This window comes from Crocuta crocuta, unplaced genomic scaffold (assembly GCF_008692635.1).
Source record: "Crocuta crocuta isolate KB4526 unplaced genomic scaffold, BGI_CrCroc_1.0 scaffold96, whole genome shotgun sequence".
NCBI classification, from domain to species: domain Eukaryota; kingdom Metazoa; phylum Chordata; class Mammalia; order Carnivora; family Hyaenidae; genus Crocuta; species Crocuta crocuta.
Genome location: NW_027531522.1, coordinates 9,480,358 through 9,501,604, shown reverse-complemented (window position 1 = coordinate 9,501,604; position 21,247 = coordinate 9,480,358). Strand labels below are relative to the sequence as shown.

Here is a 21,247-nt window from a genome sequence, read left to right as displayed (position 1 = left end):
CAGGGGAGGAGCAGAGACGGGGGGGAGAGTGAGGGAATCCCAAGCAGGCTCCGTGCTCTCAGTGCACGTGAGATCATGACCTGAGCTGAAATCAAGAGTTGGATTCTTAACTGACTGCCCCATCCAAGCGTTCCCCGCATGCACTTTAGCTCTGATAATTACAGCTTTATCTTCAGCAACAACAAGATTCTTTTCTTTTCTTTTTTGGCTCTCAACAGGTGTCCTTCATTATCATCCATCCCTCAACACCTGAACCCCACCAACCTTTCTCTGAATAGTCTTCTCTTCAATAGACTCCACTCAAATGAGTTATGCTTTTCATTTGTTTTTCATAACACTTTCTATTTATTTGTACTAAAAAAAACTTTCAACACATTCAATTGTAATTATTAGGTTAAATACCTATCTCCTTCCCTTCGGCATTACATTTGTTAAGAGAGCAGCTTAAATATCTTCCTTATATCTGTAATCCCAGGAGAGGCTAGCACAAGGTAGGTGATAGTAGGAGACAGTAGATGCTTGCTGAATGAATTCATGAAGGTGTGCCCGAGTGTATGAAATGAAAGAATGCATTTGAGAGTTCTTAGAAATGCAAAGCCCAAGACAAATGTTAGATATTGTTATCATCTTGATCACACCCATGGATCGTATCCTTTCCTCTGCTCCTTGGTTCTTTCTACCCTTGTCTAAATTATCGCTTCACACAGACTTCCTTGCTCCCACTCAGAACGCATCTTGACATTAAACTAAACCCCTTAGCACTCGGATAAGATCTAGAGCATAAAGAAGTTTGAAAACCAGAATCAACTATCATGCGCTTTAGTACCAGCCTTAAAACACTAGCAGATGATAACCATATTCTGAAAGTGAAGATAGCCAAATCGCTTTAGGTACCACTTTGTGGTTGATGGCCATACGTCCGTCATAAATTTATGCCTATTGCTGATATAGAGAGACTTTGTTGATTAGTTAGGGAGCATAAACATAAAACATGCAACAGAAGAAAGAGTATATATAATATGAATGACAAGAACAAATACTTGATACAAAAATTTCAACTTCTTCCTGGGAAATCCCAGGATATTTTACAAGGACATTGTAACCACTTCATCCACCTTGAAGAAGGGACTTTCTCCAGTGGGAAATGCAGGAGCCGTTCTGTATCTCAAAATCACCCCACTGACTGCTTAGGGCAAGAGGTGAAAAATAATTACCTTAAAGGCTAGGGAAGACTGGAATAAGAAAGAATATAATTTTCATGGATCTAGAATATGGAATGAGCAGGACTGGAGTAGACACCTTGTATGAGAAGCCCTATGAGATCAGTGATGACTGGGAGGAGCAAGACCTCCTTAATCCTCATCCGAAAGACGTCAAGCAGAGTACATTTTCCCATGGTACCATTCTGACATTTGGGGTCAATCCTTTCTCCAAGAGAAAATAAAAAAGTCACTTGCATAAATGCGACTTCAGTAGCACCTTGACAGTCCCTGGAAGTCATCCAAGTGAATGTCAACTGAATGTGGCTAAGTCACCTTGTAAGACGTTCATGGTGCAGGGTTGCTCCAAGATGCCTTTGTGACGAGGTGCTAAGTCTCCATAGCTAAGTCTCAGTGCTGGTGAGGAGCGGGGCTGCTGGACGTGGGTGATTCTCCCGTCACAGAAGGGGCTCCATGGCCCAAGAACATGGCTTCGGAGACACACACAGTCTAGGTTTATTCTCAACCCCTCATTTTGGAAGTTAAGTTACTTAACTTTTCTGAGACTTAGTTTCCTCATCTATGAAATGGGGATGACCAGACCTTCTTCATACAGGTTGTGTAAGGATTAAATGAGAGAGGGCTGTTTTAAACACCTGATGGTTATGATGTGTTTATTGTCTTGCTTCACCTACCCCTCCCATCCTATCCCCCATTAACAGCCCACACCAAATTCTGGGATTTTTTTCAGAACTTCCCTTGAAAAGTGTGCATGATCCCTGACACTATTTTCCCTCCATAGATTCTGCACAACAGTAAGGAGAATTAAAGTGATTCAACTCATTTCTGAGTTGCCTTCACCCTAACATTCAGTTACCCACAGGGTGTTATATTACCAAATGTCTGTAAAAATAATAATATATAATACATAATACGTGATATATAATGTATGATTCCATCTATCCATCCCCTGGCTTCTTAATGATAGCAAAATTGTCAGCTTCATTTGTCACTGCAGTTTCCTCATGTCCAAAATATCAGCTTTTGCTCCTCTTCTGAAGAAATCTTCTCTCTCCGTGACTATGAAATTTTTAAGAGTATTTTATAGAAGGACCATCTCCCCCTTCGTCATACTCCTTTCTATGAGCTTCCCTACAGAATAATTCCCAGGGGTTACTTCTGAAACTTACATGTGTAGATGAATCTTATTAAACATATTAGCTTTCCTCTGAAAAGATACCTTTATCTATAGTGACATTCTTCAGATAACAGTTAGAACATAGGTAGCACTTACATACAATTGACATCGGATCCCTACGTTCCGCATTCCTCTCTTAGATGAGGCTGTTACAAGGCCAAGGCCATATCGGAGAGATCAAACATGGCCTCATGGGCCACTGCAAAGCATTGGCTTTTTCTCTGAGAGAAATGGGAAGCCAATGGTGAGTTGTGAGCACATGAGACACCTGATCTGACTTAGTTGTGGTGATAGTGCTCTGGCTGCTCTATGTGTGTAGACCATACCAGAGCAAGGGCAGAAAAACGAGAGCAGTTGCAAAAGAGACGGTTGGGATGTAGACCAGGAAGGTAGAGGGAGCGATGGCGACATGTCCAGATTCTGGGCACATTTTCAAAGTTGAACCAAAAAGCCGTCCCGACAGGCTGAATGTGTAGTGTGAGATGAAGCCAGTCAAGGGTGACTGCTGGGTTTTTGGCCTGAGCCAATGAATGGAGTGCATTCCCGTCAGTGGAGAGAGGGAAGGGTGTTGGAACAGTTGGCTTATGGTGGTCCAGGAGGGGTTTAGTTTGTTTACCTATTAAATCTCCAGGTGGAGATGGCGAACAGGCAATTAGATATGCATTTGTAGACTTCAGGAGTCCGGCCTGATATGTGCCCCTTAAGATTTGTAAGAGGCTTAGAGCAATGTCAGCCTCCTAGTAAGAAACAGAGCAATGGTCACAATTAACACAGTTCCTTCTACTTCTTTGACTTTCTTGGTAGTCAAATTGTCTACTATAACTGTAAGGGTCAAATACTGCCTACTCTATGTATTGACACCCTGAGCCAGCGCATAAAGAACCGTACAAAGTAACCCTTTCTTACTTTTCAGGTTCATCACGGCCCAGCCCCCATGCTACCCTTTGGCAGGAAACTCCACATTTCTTTAAAGTTTATTTATTTTTGAGAGGCAGAGAAAGTGTGTGTGAGTAGGGGAGGGGCGGGGAGAGAGGGAGAGAGAGAATCCCAAGCAGGTTCTGTGCTGTTAGCACAAGCCTGACGTGGGGCTCAATCCCACAAACCATGAGATCATGACCTGAGCTGGAATCGAGAGTCGAATGCTTAACCAACTGAGCCACCCAGATGCCCCATATTCCCTGTTTTTTCCAAGTACATTTCTGGGGAGGGAACTAAATTTCAAAATAAAGATTTAAAAAGTGCTTTATGTGCTGCAGTCAGTGTAATTCTGAAAAATGTCCTTGAGCACAAAATGTTTAGCAGTAGAAGTCACACAGAATGATGGTTAAGATAAGTGATTCTAGCACCGAAATGAATGTTACATTTCAACACGTCACCTTGAATCAGTCTCTAATCTCTCACATCCCAGTTTCCTCATCTGTAAAATGGAGACCAGCGGGATTACAGAGAACATGAAATGGGGTAACAAATATAAAGTGCTTAGCACAATGTCAGACACACGGTAAATTCCTAAAATTTTCAGCTGTTATGATGATAAGCAATTTTATTCTTTTGTTTTCAATGGGAACTAATGTGAAAGAGTTTCCTATGGCTTTTCACTTATTACAGGCTTTCCATTGAATATCCATCTTGGTACATCATTTAAAATTTAGGAAACTTGGTCTCAAGACATTAGGCCAAAAAAAGGATTAAGACATTAGGAGCAGATACTATTTGTATGTAATTCTAAAACTCCCCAAGGGGCACCTGGGNAGGAGCAGAAATGAGTCTGAGCCAACGTGGTACTGGCCCCTGCATCCTTTGCTTGTCTCCACCCAGTAATTAACACACTGAAGGAACCGACTCGAAGGAAACACACTAAACTTATCTCTTCCTTCTGATGTTATTTTAATTGTGCATATTTTGTTTTTAAGCATGGTTCTTTGGGGGAAAACAGAATGTGTCTACTATAGAAAAACACATATTCTTTTAGGCAAGTAATTTTGGAAGCAAAAGATGGTCTCTAGGGTAAGAAGATGGAAAAGGAATAGTATTAGTAGAAGAGAGCACAGAGCTAATGTACGTTTTATAATGTAAAAGAAAGATATTTTAGCCTCCATGCCTAAAACAACACCGTGAACTCTAAGTTATGCTGAATTGTTGAAGAGAAGGAAAAGGAAGCAGCTATAATATGACTGCTCAGAGTGAAAGTCAATAGTCAGCGCCTAGGGAGCATCCCAAGACAGCCGAAAACTCTCGCACTCATGACACACAAGAGGCTTAATTGGTCCTCCTATGGTTTGGAAGAAAGGCCTTGAGAATATTTCTGACCTCTTAGAAGCAGATTTATAGACATATAACCGTGCTTTAATCGTTGCATCCTGGAATTGCCAAGGTAATAGAATATCCATGGATAAAAGCCTAATAAGACAATGATCATCTGATAAATCCCATGCTACCCTAGGCCAATTTGGGATCTCAATCACTTCCATAATCTACACCCTTAATACCCTTCATGCTATGTCTAATGCGGTGCATTTTTCCCTTACATTTTTTCTATACTGCCTCCTGGTAGAATCAATTCTTCCTCCCTCCCTTCCCTCCCTCCCTCCCTTCCTTCCTTCCTTCCTTTTGTANGGGGGATTAACCTAATGCTCCCTTTTTACTTATTATAATCTAAATTTCTTGAGATAATCTACTCTTGCTCTGGACTCTGCTCTCCTGTCTGTAACCTATGTTTATCTTACCTACCTCTCCTTTCCCATTCATTTACATAGTCTTACATCATAAGGCAGTGTTGTTCTTACTATGATCTCTAAAGAAATGAGAAGATACCCATAAAGATTATCACAAAATAATAAATTCTATTTAAAAATAGGTACACCAGAACACAAATAAATATCTGTAGGAGTTTTGCCCCTTTTTTGAAAGAAGCAATGACATTCACAAAGGCTTTGGAATTAATTTTGGAACCACTTTATGATCTTCATAAGAAAATCACCCTATTGCCTTACCTTCATGTTTTACCCAGATTAGTATTACTCACCTAATTCACCAGACTGATGCCAAATTCCCTATGGTAGTTTCCAGGGCTCAGAGCCATCCCACTACTATGAAGGTTTTCCAAAAGAATAGGGAACGTATCCTGAAGACCATTCTGAAGGACAATCACAAAACTGTATTTGAGTAATGGTGGCATAATTAAAATGTCTATAGTTCCCAAGCACTGTAGAAGGGAAACTCCCTTTTAGATAAGGGTAAGTTCCCTTGTTTCCAGTAACAAATTGAACTTGTTATTTTATAGTCATATCGTAAGAGCAGACTCAAAAGTTCTGTTACTTTAATTATGTTCCCGCAGACAGTGTACTTAGACCTTTTACTCTGTATGTGTGGAAAATATGCTCTTGATAATAACAGAGTGTCTGTCTTACTGTCTCTAGGACGATACTTGATAAGGAGGAACTCCTGGAGTTTGCTCAACTTGGCTGTTACTTGGAATATGATCTCTTTGGGACCGAACTCCTTCATTACCAATTCAACCCGGATATCGACATGCCCAATGATAATAAAAGAATTCGGAGGTAAATACAATGAAATCTCTGATAGTGTTCCCTTTTACCAGTCCTTTTTGAGTCATATCTGGGTAGGTATCAGCAAAGATTTGGAAAACAGCAAGCAGGCGGAACCAGAGACTTGCAGAAAAAAATGTATCAATGCTGTTTTGGGGAGAAAAATCTCTCTATATTATTTCAAGAAGCAAATGAGTCATCCTAAGTAGGCAAAAGCTTAGCAGAGCCTTAGAAGTTCAGTGCAGATGGGCAGCTGACAAGAAACAGATAATACTTAACCCCTGCCATGACAGTAAGAGAACAAAGACGCTTTCTTCTTTATATCCCTAACGAAGTCAGCTGTTTCCCATGTTGCCCCCACTGAAGTCCTAGCCTCCTACAGTGTCTTTGTGAAATAATTCTAAAAACTATTCACTATGGAGATGATTGAAACTTAAATGCTATAAGAGGAATGTCAAAAGACCAAACATCGTATAAAATTCAACCCCTCAAAATTGTCTAAGCAACAAATTGTCTGAGTCATGCTCTATAACCCAAGTGGAAAATTTTTGGAGTCAAGGATGGATGACCATCCGCCTCTTGATTTCAGTTACTTGGTTTGTCTTGGTTACGTGGTGATGTGAACACTGAATGCAACAAGTTAGGGAGTCTGGGAGGAGAAAGATTTGGGATTGACAAGAATGACTTTGGTTTGGGAATAATCTTAAGCATTGCTATCCAGTAGGGCCGTGGATAAGGCCATTCAGCTCGGGGCAGAGATCTGGACTCAGATATAAATCTATGCATCTTGGGTTTGTATGTCATGGTCGGCTGCGTGGGAATGAATGAGATCACTCAGAGGAGAGAATGAGGACGGAACTCTGGGGAACACTGATATTTAAGGAATGGACTCAGGAACAGTCGCTCAAGGACAGATTGAAAAGTTTTCAAAGTGAGAAGAATATCAGGGAAATATGTTGCTGTGGAAGTTGGTGCAGGAGAATGTTTGAAGCAGAAGGGCTTGGACACCTGACAGGTGGCAGGCATTAAGTGAGGTAAAGGCTGAAAAGTGTCCACTGGATGTCACAGCCTGGAGATTGTCATTGCGCAGGGAAGTCTCTGTAGAAAAGGCTTGAGGAATGAGTAGGGGTGAGGAAGAGGAGAGAGAATGTAGAGGTTACTCTTTCAAGAAGCTTGGTAGTCAGGAGAAGCAGGGGTGTAGGACCAAAGAGAGAAGAAAAAATAGGATCAAGGGACGGTTTTGTTAAGAGTCCAGCAATGTTTGGGGCACCTGGGTGGCTCAGTCGGTTGACCATCCGCCTCTTGACTTCAGTTCAGGTCATGATCCCAGAGTCGTGGGATGGAGCCCTTTGTCGGGTTCCACTCAGAGTGTGGACCCTGCTTAAGAGTCTTTCTGTCTCTCCCTCTGCCCCTCGTCCCCATTGACTCTCTCTAAAACCAAAGAAGGGTTGAGCAATGTTTATGTGGCTGAGAGCAAAAGCAGAGACACAGAGAGAACAAATCGCAGGAAGCAGTACCTATTCTACAGGGCTATGGAATTTATATGAAATAAAGTATGCAGAGTTTTTTTGTGAGTGTCTGGTGCAGAATATAATAATAGTCAATCGACACTAACTTAAAACAATCTGGAGAGAAGAGATATAGAGCAAGGCTTGTAAGGAGACAAACAGATGGCATCTGGGAAGGAAACAGAAAGTTAGTTGAAAGGTGTAAGGCGAGTACAGGGTGGACGCAGATAGATATTGTGATGAGAATGGGAAACTGAGGACATATGGCCACATGAGTTCTGTAGGGTCGCTGTGAAGTGAACATTGTTATCTTCTGAGAAGGAGGGAATAGATTCAGGGCAAGACCCTGTAGAAGAGGAGAAAGGCTGGGAATGGATGCTGAGTGACTGAGAGAGATACTGATAAGACACGGTGTGTGTGAGACCCAGGTGAGGCTTGAGATCATGTCTGCACAACTGTACGTGGGCACCAGTGCACATGATTTGGTGATTATTCCCCCCCCTCAAAAGTTTCATATTTTGATAGTAAGACCAAAGAAGCTTTGAGGAGAAGCTGAAAATGTGAACAGTTAGAGAGACTGAGGGTTGAGATTCTGTCTGGAAAATATGGCTGACAGGAGAACCGGGGTAGGGTTGAGTGAGGGTCATGAGGTCCAAGCTGAACAGAAGAAGGCGTAGAGAAAAGCGAGGAGAGATAGGAATAACAAAGGCTAATCGGAAACTTGAGTGAAGTGGGAATGTATATATAGAAGAAGGTGAGTGAAAAAGAGATGTGACTTGTGGTCAGGGTGGGAAAGTGAAGATGGGGATTTCAGAGAGGAAGTAGTCTTCCGCAACGGAGAAGGACCAGAACGTGGTTAAGGGTGTAGAAAACTGTTTGGGATCGAGTAAAGACACCTGACCTACAGAGGTGGTGTCCAGAAACGGAGGCTCAAGCAGCAGCAATATGACATACACCCACACGGGGGTTGAGGGGAAGATCCGGAGCCCGTGACCAGAGTGGGGATAACCCCCAGCTCTTACTGTGGGCAATCAACCTTTACATCTGTGTGCCTTCTGCCGTCCCTGTGTATGGGCACTCCTCCTGCATGACCTCATTAACAGCAAAATATGCTTCAAGTTTAATGTCATCAGGGAGAGCTAGCTGATCCGTGTAACACTAGCTATGGAAATATGGAGATCTCAGCTGCACAGGAGCAAACTGACCTGATCAATGAAGCTAGGACTTTAAAAAAAAATTTAAACCACTGAAATCGGTTCTTTGACGCACCGGTTTATTATTTCTGTTTGTTCATTTTGTGTTATGATTTTACCAAACGTGCTCAGGAGCACCATTCCGTACAGGCAGACAACTTCCCCCAGGGCCCTGTGACCTGTGTCACACGAAGTGGTGAATATTCTTTGGAATTTAAAGTGGGGAGTAGGGCAGGGCTTTCTCATCGTTCATGATCTCAAAACCCTGATTCCCTGATGAATGTCCTCAACGTACGTTTTACAACTCATCTTGGAAATGGGAAGTTTGCTTCTAGGACCCGCTTCCTTTTCCTCAGCCCCTTTGTGGCAGTGAGCTATATCTTTTCTATCTTCTGAAGAAACCCTATGCTGTCCATGAGGCTCCCAGACCTTGAATTAGAGAGAGGGGATCTGCAGAGGGGGGTCTACGAAGGATATATGGGCGAAGGATGACCAACACCTCTCCTCATATTCCTTCTCAATAACTTGTGGCTATTAATTCAAGAACACAAATTTAATTTGGGTCAGCCTTTCATCGAACCAAATGTAAACCTTCTAGATGTATGGAAATATATCAAAATTTATATGCGATACATGTGTGTTTCTGTGTATGTATGTATGCATGCTTTATCTTCCTTAAATTAAAATCATGCACTAAGTAACTTGACTCAAGTGCAGTTCACAGTAATTACTGAATGACCTTTAGGAAGGGGGCGTGTCCCGGTACCCCCCTGGCACGCCATCTCTTGGGCACTTGATTTTCATCATCCATTGGCAGTCCCTTTCTGAGCCTTAGTCATCTTACATCTCTGAACTGCAAGAACATAGAAGCACGCTTCTGCCTACCTCTGGTTTTCAGCACCAGAAATTCTGTGTCTAACACCTGTTTTCAATCTTATGCTCCATTTCTCAAATCTTATTATATCTCTGCCTTTTCACACTTTGTAGTCTCTCTCTAATATTTGTTTGCAAAACACTAACTCATTTGTATTTCTATAATTACTGTCATTTTTGTCTTCTCATCTACAGTGGTTCCTTCCTTCTGGCAGCATCTCTGAAACTACTGTTCTTCCATACAATGGCACAGCATGAGAGATGAGCTTTTATTTTAAGATTGGCCAAGTTATGTCTTGACAGTCAGGAAAGAACTGTTTTGTAGAGGCAGAGCCGTATCTTTCTCGTGAGGTAACCAGTGTCTACAATCTTGACTTAATTGGTTCTAAGGATTCTCATTTTTAAGTGAGTGTCTTATCCACTACACTCTTTCCTTACGACTTCACAATCGAGTAACTCTGTTTCAGGGTGCGGCACAAGGCCGCTTACAGGAATTTGTTTTTCCATACAATATGCCTCTGTTGCAATACAGTATGGCTTTTTCTTTCCCAGACAAGGAAAAGAGACAAAAACTTTTGGGAGATGGTCAGAAAGGATAAGGGAAAGGCATACCCTGAAATTTCCCGTAAGGTGACGCTCCTTTTCAGTTTGCGGATCAAGGTTCGTCACACTGAGTTTCAGCGTGGGCATGCATTCTGTCAAGTCTTTCTCTCTTTTCATAAATGATACTAGAACTCTTCCAGGGAATTGTCTCAAAGGGAGTTCTGCAAGGAACTTCCGATCAGAGCTTTTGGACGCTGTACAGATTGATGAGGTAAATATCCGTGGTGGCTCAGACAGTATCCAAGTACTTATAGGACATGCATAGGTACACGTGACACGAATGCAGATGTCTAGACAAAAATGCTCGATGTGGCTTTTCTTAGGCACCTGCATTCCTTTGTCCTATGAACACAATATCTCATTTTCAGTTATTATTTTAAAATGTATGGTCTCAGAGGGCAGAGCTTTATGTCTGAGGTTTTTGTGGAGTGGCCCACATTTTGCTTACTTTTAGTAGTTATTAGACATGATTCACACACTAGAATGCCAAGAAATGTCACAGAAACAAAAAGGATATCTTTTGAATAATTAGCCCTTGGAGGGAGGTGCTGACCGTCTAGATTCATTTGGGAATCCGGAGGTTGACATGACCATGAAGAGAACGCCAGAGAAGAGCCATTGTCTCCTCTTTGTACCTCCTGCCATCAGAGACCCATGGAAGTCACGACAGACACTGCCCAGAGCCCAGACACACACAGATGGTGGCTGTCAGGAGGTGACTCACACTATAGATTACAGCATTTAACAAAGCAAAGAGGATTAGATGTTTAGACAGTAGTTGGAAAGCCCTTCTCTAGTCAACTGGCTATAAATTTAAAGGAACAGCTTGGTATTTACAGCAGTCTTGTTGAGATGGAAGGAAGGCAGTGTAAATTTGTATTGGTTGATTTAATACAGAGCTGCAAGACTACTGCTAAGTCAGACTTCATCGACTTCAAAGGAACAGATGCTCAAAATACACAAGTACCTTTGCTGATCTTTTGAAAATGACCACTGAGCTTATCACATGACCCTCACTTTCAGATCAACTGATTTGACTCTCAGAATGTTTTACCTTTGCGAAGATTCCTTTTGCTTCCCTGTTTCAATCGGAAATTGCCTTTGATTTTATTTGCTAGGGGGGAGAGAGAGAGAGAGAGAGAGGGAGAAAGAAAGGGATGAGGTCTGGAAAATGGGCTCACTAAGAGAGGTATTTTAGAGTGGAGAGCTGGATACAAACCCAGAACTGAGTTATTTCGTGAAATGCCCAAGTAGCCATTCACTCCGACCGGCACGTCCTATTAGAAGCTATTTTTTACTGCAGTATTGCGGGCATTGTCATAAATACCACAGGCTAGAAATTTCTGTGTGCACGGAATAAGGATCATGTTCCTACTAGGATGCAATATTATCTTTATCATCACCACACAATCTTTATTAAGGGTCTCCCAGTATACACGCCATAGTGGAAGGCAGTTATCACTACAGCAAGCACAACAGGTTTATGAGTAAAACGTTTCAAGCACCCTGATAATTTTAAATGTGAGACGAATGCCATATAACGAGGTAACATTTTTCACAGAGTGCGTCTTCTGGTGGATGAAGGCTACGAAGATCGAATTCTGATGGCGCACGACATACACACGAAGCATCGGCTGATGAAGTATGGAGGTCACGGCTACTCTCATATACTTACCAACATCGTTCCTAAAATGTTGCTTAGAGGGATCGCCGAGAATGCACTTAATAAGATACTAATAGAGAACCCTAAGCAATGGCTAACTTTCAAGTAGGATGGTTGTTTATGAATTCACACCTTGAGTAGGAAGCTTGCAGAGAACATTTTTCAGTGATCTCAAACCTGCTATGAGATATTAATCAGAGCTATGCAGGACGAATGACGGAGCATTTCCTCTTTATGAGAATTAGTTGCCTTCTCAGAAACCAGCTATTACATTGGTACCTTTCGGAAATTACTGACCTAATTGAGCCGTCTTGTTTTGCCTTAAAATACATACAGAAGTACCTATTTCCAAACAGTGATTTACAGTCTGTCTCCCCTTTAGTGGAGTTTTGCTTTGTTTTGCTTTCTTAATCTATCAGCTGCACTACTTGAGGAAATTTAAAGCGTTTCTAGTTAAATTACCCCCTTCTGGAGCAATCTAATGTTTCTTGTAATATTGATGATCCTACTAATTATCCTGCTGTTCTTTAATTAATGTTTAATGAATAATATGGCACTTCTGCAGCAAGAGAAGTTAAATTTTGAGGCCTTCCCCCCCCAAAGGATACTGTAATACAATCACCAATTCACAATGGTAAAAATATTGTCGAAGCTTAATTATATTAATTATATATTATAGAAGCTGTCTACCTGACTATATTTACTGGTAATAAATCAGTTTTGTTGCCTGTGGCTTACTGGTATCCATTTTTGCTGTAAAGCTTTGTTATTTTAAAACACTTATATAAGGGGACATACACATAACATAGTACTGAACTGTAAACATTCAATCATAAAAGTCCAAATATATTACATAATATAGTTTAATGAATCATTACATTTATGATAACAAAGGCCACAGTTTAATTAATTGATAATATATAATGCAAAAAAAGAGAAATGTTTGCCTTATATATATTCCCTTTATTTCCCTTACCTTTTATTTGTTTTTCCTTGGGCCTAAACAGAGAAAATAATGCTTAGTTATCTGAAGAAAAGGTCAGACCTATTAGAAATGACATTCTGATTCTAGAGCCTACTCTTCAAAAGGTACCCAGCCCTGATGTTTTGTGTAAATAAAGCCTTTTTAAAACTCTTAGTGGATGTGAACTGCTGTTCATAAATTAATCTTTTGGTTGATTCCTCATTATGCTATTTGTTTCCAAAAAACCCCCCAAAAACCAAAAAAAAAAAAAAAAAAATCTCCACACCCCAGCTACCAATTCCTCTTTGATAAATATATATTGTTAAATAGAAATAAATTTGTTGAAACCCCTTTATGAGTTATCTAACATATTAGATAGGGCACATAGAATTAGTCATCATGCCTGATGAATGGACTAGACGTTTTTGATCATAGAAATCATGACAGTGACTCTAATCAAGGCATTTAAACCAAGCAAACAGCACCTTCAGATGGGAACACCATGCATAACTCTTCTGGAAAGTTGAGGCTTACGAAACACCAGATATTTCTGAGGCTCAAAGACGATCCAGCTTTCTGTGTATTAGAACGTGAAGTGCCCAAGAGGAACCAGCCAGGGGAACAAACTAATTCCTTTAAATGAAAAAATGCAAATGTCCTTCACCAGTAAAACAAGCAGATTTTTAAATCCCTGTTTTTGAAATCTACTTGTCACAGCCTTCAAAGGCAACCGAGGAGGTGGGGGGCGGGAAGGACAGATTTTTCACTGTAATACTGGAAGTTGTCTGATAGTGAGGATATATCAACATGCATTTTTAATCTTTTTCTTAGATTAAAGAGATGGCTTTTGGCAGTGTATTTTAGCCAGAGAGAAATGATTTGCACTACTCTCAGAATCTACTTTACTGTCAGCTTTAATCCACCTGAGAAAAAAGAAAAAAGTGATCATTCAAATGCATATAATTCATAGACATTGCAAAAGAGAGCCACTCTGTTTCCGCAGTCCTAATATTAACAGTCTGACACAGAATGCGGTGGGAATATTGATTGGCATATGGTAATAAAGAAGCCAGAGGCTTCATTTACAGACATGGGATGTATAGGGCATTTTAACCTAATAAAATTTAAGTTTCTGGGTAACTCTTAAAAGAGAGGTCATTTAAATTATTTTGCTACTCCATATTCTTTTTTAATCCAAAATAGATTTCAATCCAAAATAATTGAAAGAATTTATGCGTGTTTGTGTGTATATATACACATACTTTTCTAATTAAATTTTTGAGGCTATACAGCCACTGGCCTGAAGCCATATATGTATATATATATATGGCATATGTATATATATTTCAACTAACATATGTGTGTGTATGTGTGTGTACACACAAATACATGTATATGTAGCAGGTATTTGTATAAAATATATACACTTTGTGGTCATGTTGGTTATATGTGAAATTATTCCTTTTGAAATAACCTCAGGCCAGGCCTTGTAGTAACTGTTTGAAGGCCTTACTTAGTGTCCCCTTGGTGACCTATGCAGTAGCTCAAATTAAACCTTTGTGCATTGGGTTTATGAATAATCTTTTGTTGCAAAGAAAGCAAAAGCCTCAGTCTGATTTAACACCAAAGAATAAATTTCTCTGACTTTCTAAGTAAATCTAAAGGCATTCTACTGACAAAATGGACACACGGGGGGTTTTCTAAATACCGTACATAATTACACATTTGCACACTTAGAGGGTAATCCTATGATACAATTTCGATCTCCGTTTTTAAAAGATCGTCACCAGAAAGGAGAGAAAAGAAAATCTGCAGGAAAAAGAAAATGTGAAACTGATCATAGGCTTGGGAATTCCCTCAAATCCAGAAAATTCCAGGTTAAGGCTTGAAGTTGAATCATTCCCAGGACTAGCTCTAAAGTTAACAAAAGTACAAGGCAAACAATTTCTTTGGGGACAAGCAGCAGTATTTCAATTAGACGCTCTCCTGCAGGGTAAAAATCATTCTCCCCACACTATGAATGGACTCCAAGTATCATTAAGAAGCAGGTAAACTCACAAGAACCAAAGCTGACATCTGGATCAAAGCAGCAGGGTCAAAGTACACCAAAATATCATAGATATTGGAGAAATAATTCAGTGTCTTAGATTTTTCTATAAAAACGTGTGATCTATATAGGACTTCATTCACATGGACACTAACGATAAGAAGAATTGCTTTGGCGGTAGTGGATAACACATCTGCTTATCTTGCTTTTAATATATATATATATATTTTTACAGAATGTTTCTGAGTATACAGATGTGAGTCAGGTAGCATTTGAATTCCCCACATATACACAACTGAGGCGCCCCGCAACTGGCATCCCCTGGGATCCTTGATTCACTGACGTTGGCCACACGAATCCAGTGTCCAAACTCAGAACAATAAGCTTAGTTTCTGCCTGATCAGTCAGCGTAAATAATAAATCCAGAAAATGTGCTGTATTTGTTGTTATTTCCTCCGTGGGCTTTCCCGCCATCTAATTTGATGTAGACTTCATCTCCTGGCTCCAAATGAAGAACCACACTGTTACTGGCGTAATCGTAATTCTGATCGGCGTCTTGGGCAATGGCGCTGGCACGCACCTACGTGAAACAAACAAGAATTAGAATGGGTAGAATTCTCCCGGAATTTTTTTTTTTGGCCATTCACACATCATCGTAAGCAGACTTGCTGCCACAGCACAGAATTTCGCATGGGAGTGTCCACCTGGGCCTTGGAGCTCCTCGATGATATCTTTGCAACAATTTGAATGATGTCACTGGAGAGGAGGACCAGAAAGAAGAAAGTGGTGCTTTCCTGAGGGTCATTGCAGCTGTCTTTTCTTACCCTACGTTGTAAACATTGCACACCCACCTAAACCAGCACGTTTTCTAATCCCCTGAATCTCTATGCCCCATCACTTCTTGGAATGGAAATCAGGGTAATTTCTTTGCATTTTAATTTAAGCCAACTGGCAACAGTCTAAACCAGTCTAAACCAGGGGGACAGAGGTTTAATCCAAACTTCAGCGGGTCCTCAGGATTATCAGAATACTGAGATCCACATGCAGTTGAGACTCAGAGAAATAAAACTACTCCAACTCTACAATATAGGAAGAAAAAAAAAGGAAGAAAGCCTTTTGATTTGAGGCTCTCAAAATCTAATTCAAGCGAAGCCTCTTTTTGCCAGAACCCTAACTCAAACATCGCTCAAGTCTGCAGAGTTCATTTTTCTATTTGTGCCTTTTTATTACTTCATTCTGATGTGTGCACTTAAATACATTATTTAATTTCAACGTATCTAAAAGTTGTAGAAGGAAGTAAGATTTGAGGTCTCTAAAATTTCTAAATTTTTTTAATGATCTGATTGAATACCCTTTTGCATTTATGTGATTCTAAAATGTGTGGTTTGCTCTGAGGATGGAAGTCGCCTGTAATCTGGGCATGTTGAGCCCGTGATATGGACATTCTATTACATTCTCAACTAAAATTAGGCTTCATATTCATTTAGCCATATTTTGATTCTGCCTTGGAAAAAAATGTTTCAATAGGCGGACTTATATTTGATTTATTTCAGTAGGGCATCTTCTGCTCTATGGCTTGTTCTGCATCCATTATAATGGTATTTCCCTGAATAACAGAGCAAACGATGTAGTGGTTTTGTAAACGTGCATTATGTAATAACGCATGACGTAGGGTACCGTGTGCTGGATCTTATCACTTGGCAAAATGAGGGAAATGAGGCATACGTCAAGAATTTCCAGGTGTTTCTTTCAAAATTTAAGTGATGGGTTTTCAGATTAAGTTTTTATGGGGTACGTTCTCACATTAATGCTGAAATGTTAAAAAAAAAAAAAAGAAGGCTCTGATACTGTTGAAGTAATTTGAGTAGTGTTTTAAAAATTTCTTTCTCTGGATATCATATGGCAAAAGGAGAAAGGGGCTTAAAGGATTTAGAATTGGTTAACACTGGGCTGACACTAATACAGTGAGAGCAATATACCACGCAATTATGCTCAGAAGCACTGACTCTAATGTACACACTAATTCAGTGAGGCGATCTGTGTTGACCATTAAGTAATAATACAATTTAAAGTCACAATATTTCCTAGAAATTAATTGTAGGTTAGTAGGAGTTGAATGNGTGCTGTTACTTCCTCATGTTTTTTTTTTAACGTGTGAATTTCTAATGGGTTAGAAAAAATAAAATACAAAATAGTAATTAGCTGTATCAGTAATATACTAATAAAGTCACAATCCATAAATATGCTTTTCAGCTATTATTCATAACCAGACATATTTAGTGCTTTAGGTGTTTAATATATGCTCTATGGGCATTGTGCTTTAACACTGTTTTCTATAGAAAGGCATCTGGGAACCAGAACTCATTAAAATCCCTTGATTTAGAGACAATAGTCTTAAATGCAGTTTTCATTCTATAGGGTATAAGCACAAAACCGTGTACATGTGACCATTTTTATTCTGTGGATACAACCACGAAAACCTGTGAATGCATCCCACAGACTAGAAGGTTCCCCTTACGGTTTTTCACTTCCTTTGTCGTGTGAATGCTTTTTAATAAAAGTGATTCTTGTAAGATATTAAGCTATACTGTAGACTGCAAGACGTTTCCAATTAAATAATTGCCATCCTCTGGCGCACTTTGCATGATTTCAGTGTGTCTGCTCACCTGATCACACTAGAAAGGTATAATGGAACTTGAAATTTTAAGCTCTAGTAACCAGCTCAGTGACTTCCAACAATTCTTCCTTTAAGCCATCAAACTACTGAGCAAGGTAATGCATCCACCTTGGAGGCTATTTTCAGATTCCTAAATGTACACCGATTTCAGCATTTTCTCCAGGAATATGATGCATCCTTACCTCGGCCCCATGTACCCATTTCTGCCTAAATGTCCTCTAATATCTTTTCACAGCATGAGTTAACTATTTCGATTCCACTTCATCTGTTGTGCGGGTTTCACAGCTTTTAAAAAGATCAGAGTAATCTGACATTTCATTAATTGGGCTAATAAAGGAGTATCAACTCACAAACTGTTGTTTCCAATATATCTCACGTTTAGTGATGCTGTAATTCATACGTTCTTAGAATAAAAATTGGTCTTTAGTTATTTTACGGTTCTGATCTTGGGCTACTTTCAGTTTTTAATACAGTGGCTTCTTACAAGGGCATTACGGTGATTACTCACATAGCAATTTTTAAATTCAGGTTTTCTGCTAAAAGTGTACAGACATATTAAAATTATGTTTCCTGCCTCTCTTATAAAGCCATTTGAGCCCAACTTTTACTTTTCATATGCACTGTCATGGGCTCTCAACAAATGGTATGATTAAATTTAGGTTGATGGTTTCAACAGGGAATATGAGAACTGTAATCCCTTTAGTGGCATGTTTGTGAGAATGTAGTAGCCTGTGTGGCGTTAGCATTATCTTATTAGTGAGGGTTTATCATCAGAGATGATATTTATGGTAACATTTGCTAATTTAATTAATCGCTACTGATGCTCCCATAATTTCATTTTCATGGTACTTCTGTGGGATCATAAACAAAAGGTTAAGTGGTGCATCGGGTTAATTTACCGGCCTTTGATGTTTCCGTCTGTGATCTTGCATTCAACACAAAGCATAAATAAAATGCTTCTCATATGGTTATGGTCCAGAAGCATTCCTCTATCCTAGAGTGAACTGCATTTTTAGTTTAATTTTTGTGCTTCTCAAATCCACTTAATCCATAGAACATTACACTGACATGGATCTCTGAGTTTCTGTTTTATGAAAACAAATTAGGTCTGCTCAGGGGGGAAACTGCCATTCTGAGAAGTGATCAGACAAGAACATAACTGAACACCAAGGATAAACTATTTGTTCAATGTTAAACAAATAAATTTCATAAAGTATTTCTCATTTGCAACTCTCTGCAAAAACAAAATAGTTCTATTCTAGGAATAAAAGTCCTTAACAGTAATATTTTAAAAACCATTTTCCAGAATAATCCATGCTGATGTTGAAAATATATTGTTTGCTGCTACATATATATTTTTTAATTACTTGTTGCACACTTTCTGAAGAAGTCACAGCTTAATAATGCTAATGGAGAGCTTTCTACACGATACGGTCAGCTGGTTTGCCTTATTTCTTTTATCCCTGATCCTCCTAAAATGTGCATGCTAGGATGATACAAAGGAGCCTTCTCCAAACAATGAAATCATTTTAAAAACAAAATGCAGGTAGCATGTGTATCTAAATTGGGTTTCTTGGGATCAGTACAATATACCTGGGCTCAGCAGTTGAGACAGCAACATTTAAACTAATTAAAACGTATCATTCCCTGATTAGTCATGCAATTGCGATTTCTAGATATTTAAAGATGTGAGTGTTTTTTTTATTCAGTGGCTGATCAAACTTGATATTATTCCCTTTTAATTAATACCTCTAAAAGCAATCCTTCGGCCTGACAGTAATTTCCAGACCTAACCTTTGAGTCAGAATAGAGCCAATTTGAAAATAAATGGGTGCCTCATCACTGTCTGCTAAGGGGCTGGTCATAAACCATTTTGTAAAGGTGACAGAATACCTTTATTTGGGCACAGTGAGTCATGCCCTTTTTAGCCATTTACCTATAACTGGCTCACTGCTCTATAAATGATTTTTATCTTAATATTATTTTTGTGCATAATGATTATAATAAACAACCCTGCCAGTGCCTCCTGGTGGCCATTTTGCTTTTTTTTGTTGTTGTTGGGGTTTTTTGCTTTGTTTGGTTTCACCTGTCCTGTGGGTTCCTTGAGCTTTTTTACTTCTCAGTTCCTTTAGAAGTGAGGAGTGGAAGGAAGGGGGGGCAGGTTTTTTTTTTTTGCCCTTTCTTATACATTTAGAATATTTGTCTTTCACTTTTGAAAAAAACCTCTGATACTGAATAAGGCCTTTAGAATAAATCCTGCCTTAAGGCTGCTTAATAGAAACCTGGGTTAGAACCAAAAAGGCCCTGAATTCAAGAGGCAGGTGACCTGAAGCCCAATGAGCCCTTTGTAACATCTAAGTTGGCCACAGCGGGGTTCGCAGGCCAGTCCCTGGGCCACCCGATGAGCAAAACGAAAGCCCGAGAACTCAAACCAGACCGCAGGCTGCGGGTTGCGAGGCCTGGTCCCGGGGCGCGGCTGCTGATCCAGCGCGGGAGCCTCAGATCCCATTACACTTTTGGGTGGTTACAAATACTATTTTCCTCTTCTGACTAAGAAATTAGACACACTTTGGTTTTGCACTGACCGCAAATTTCTCAAGCCAACGGTGAAGCGGCCCCGGCATAGAACTGCCCACCCGTGGCCCTTGAGGCCAAGCCGACCTGCTCAGGAGAGTAAGTCCCAGTCGCCCGGGCGCCGTTCAGAGTCAAGGCCAAGGCCGCTGCCCCTTGAGAAGGCGGGGTTGGGAAGACTCTCCAGCCTGCGGCCCGGGGCTCCCCGGTGGGGAGACCCATCGCCCCAGGGCCGGCTTGGCCTCCCGCCCTCCTGGCCACCTGCCTGAGCGGCCTCCCACCCCGGCCACTGGGGTCTGGGCGCTGTGTTTGGGTGCGTGTTTTACGGAGTACACCCGGGAGCCTCAACTTTTTTCTTTTGTTATCAACACTCTTTACTTCGCCCCCTTCTGCTTCGGCTGAAATCTAAACAGGAGTTTGCGTCCGGAATTTGACTGTATGCTTGTTCCCGAGGCCTGGCGACGGCGAGTCCCCGGTCCCTTCTGGGCTCGGGACGCCCCGTGCTTGAACTCCTCTCGGGCCCCTTTCTCTCCCGAGTCTGTCTCCCTGGCACGCCCATTTCGGGGCTCCACCAGCCCTGCTCTTCCCGGCGACGCCTGAGAGCGACCCTGAGCTGCCGGAGACCCCGCAGCCGGGGCTGACTTCCCGCCCCGGGCCTCCGGGTGCACAGCTGTCCAGGGGGCCGGACTGCGCACGCCCTGCCCTGGGGGGTCGCGTTCGCTGCCCTGGGGGTCGCGCTCGCCCAGGCTGCACGCAGAGCGCGGGGCCCGGCTCGGGAACCGCCCTCTCCAGGCCTNCGCTTCCCCCGCTGCCTCCCCGCCCACCCGGCGGCCCGCGGGCGCTCACCTGGTTGTTTTTGCAGAGATCGGCCCACATGCTGGTGCCGTCGCCCCCGCGCATCAGGACGTGGTAGGTGAAGAAGTAGATGCCCGGGATGGAGCAGGTGAACTTGCCCGTGGTGGGGTCGTAGTGGTTACCGAGGTTGGTGACCACGTCGTCGAACTTGAGCACCTCGTAGCCTTCGTGCTGCCGCTTGNGGCCGAGCTCACCAGCACCGGGATGAGGATGACCAGCAGCAGCACCATCACCACCCCCAGCGCCCCGGCGGCGATCAGGCGCCTCCTGCTGCCCACCAGCCGGCTCAGCGCGGGGCGATCCTCTTGTCTGCTTTTGGACAAAATTTTGAAGGTTGGGCGGGGGCCT

The 21,247-nt window shown here is 41.3% G+C and overlaps 2 protein-coding genes across 2 annotated transcripts in view; one reads left to right on the top strand and one right to left on the bottom strand.

Annotated features, from left to right (window-relative positions):
* The window catches only part of PTER (phosphotriesterase related), a 68,766-nt gene extending 56,249 nt beyond the window's left edge, over window positions 1-12,517 (top strand). The window contains exons 4-5 of the mRNA XM_077772447.1: window positions 5,817-5,957; window positions 11,684-12,517. Of these exons, the coding sequence (XP_077628573.1) occupies window positions 5,817-5,957; window positions 11,684-11,894 (352 nt within the window). The 3' untranslated portion in view covers window positions 11,895-12,517. The remainder of the gene's footprint in view (window positions 1-5,816; window positions 5,958-11,683) is intronic.
* Window positions 12,518-14,973: 2,456 nt separating this feature from the next.
* Window positions 14,974-21,247, bottom strand: part of C1QL3 (complement C1q like 3) — a 12,973-nt gene continuing 6,699 nt past the window's right edge. The window contains exons 2-3 of the mRNA XM_077772483.1: window positions 20,891-21,245; window positions 14,974-15,376 (exon numbers count right to left, since the gene is read on the bottom strand). Of these exons, the coding sequence (XP_077628609.1) occupies window positions 15,197-15,376; window positions 20,891-21,245 (535 nt within the window). The 3' untranslated portion in view covers window positions 14,974-15,196. The remainder of the gene's footprint in view (window positions 15,377-20,890; window positions 21,246-21,247) is intronic.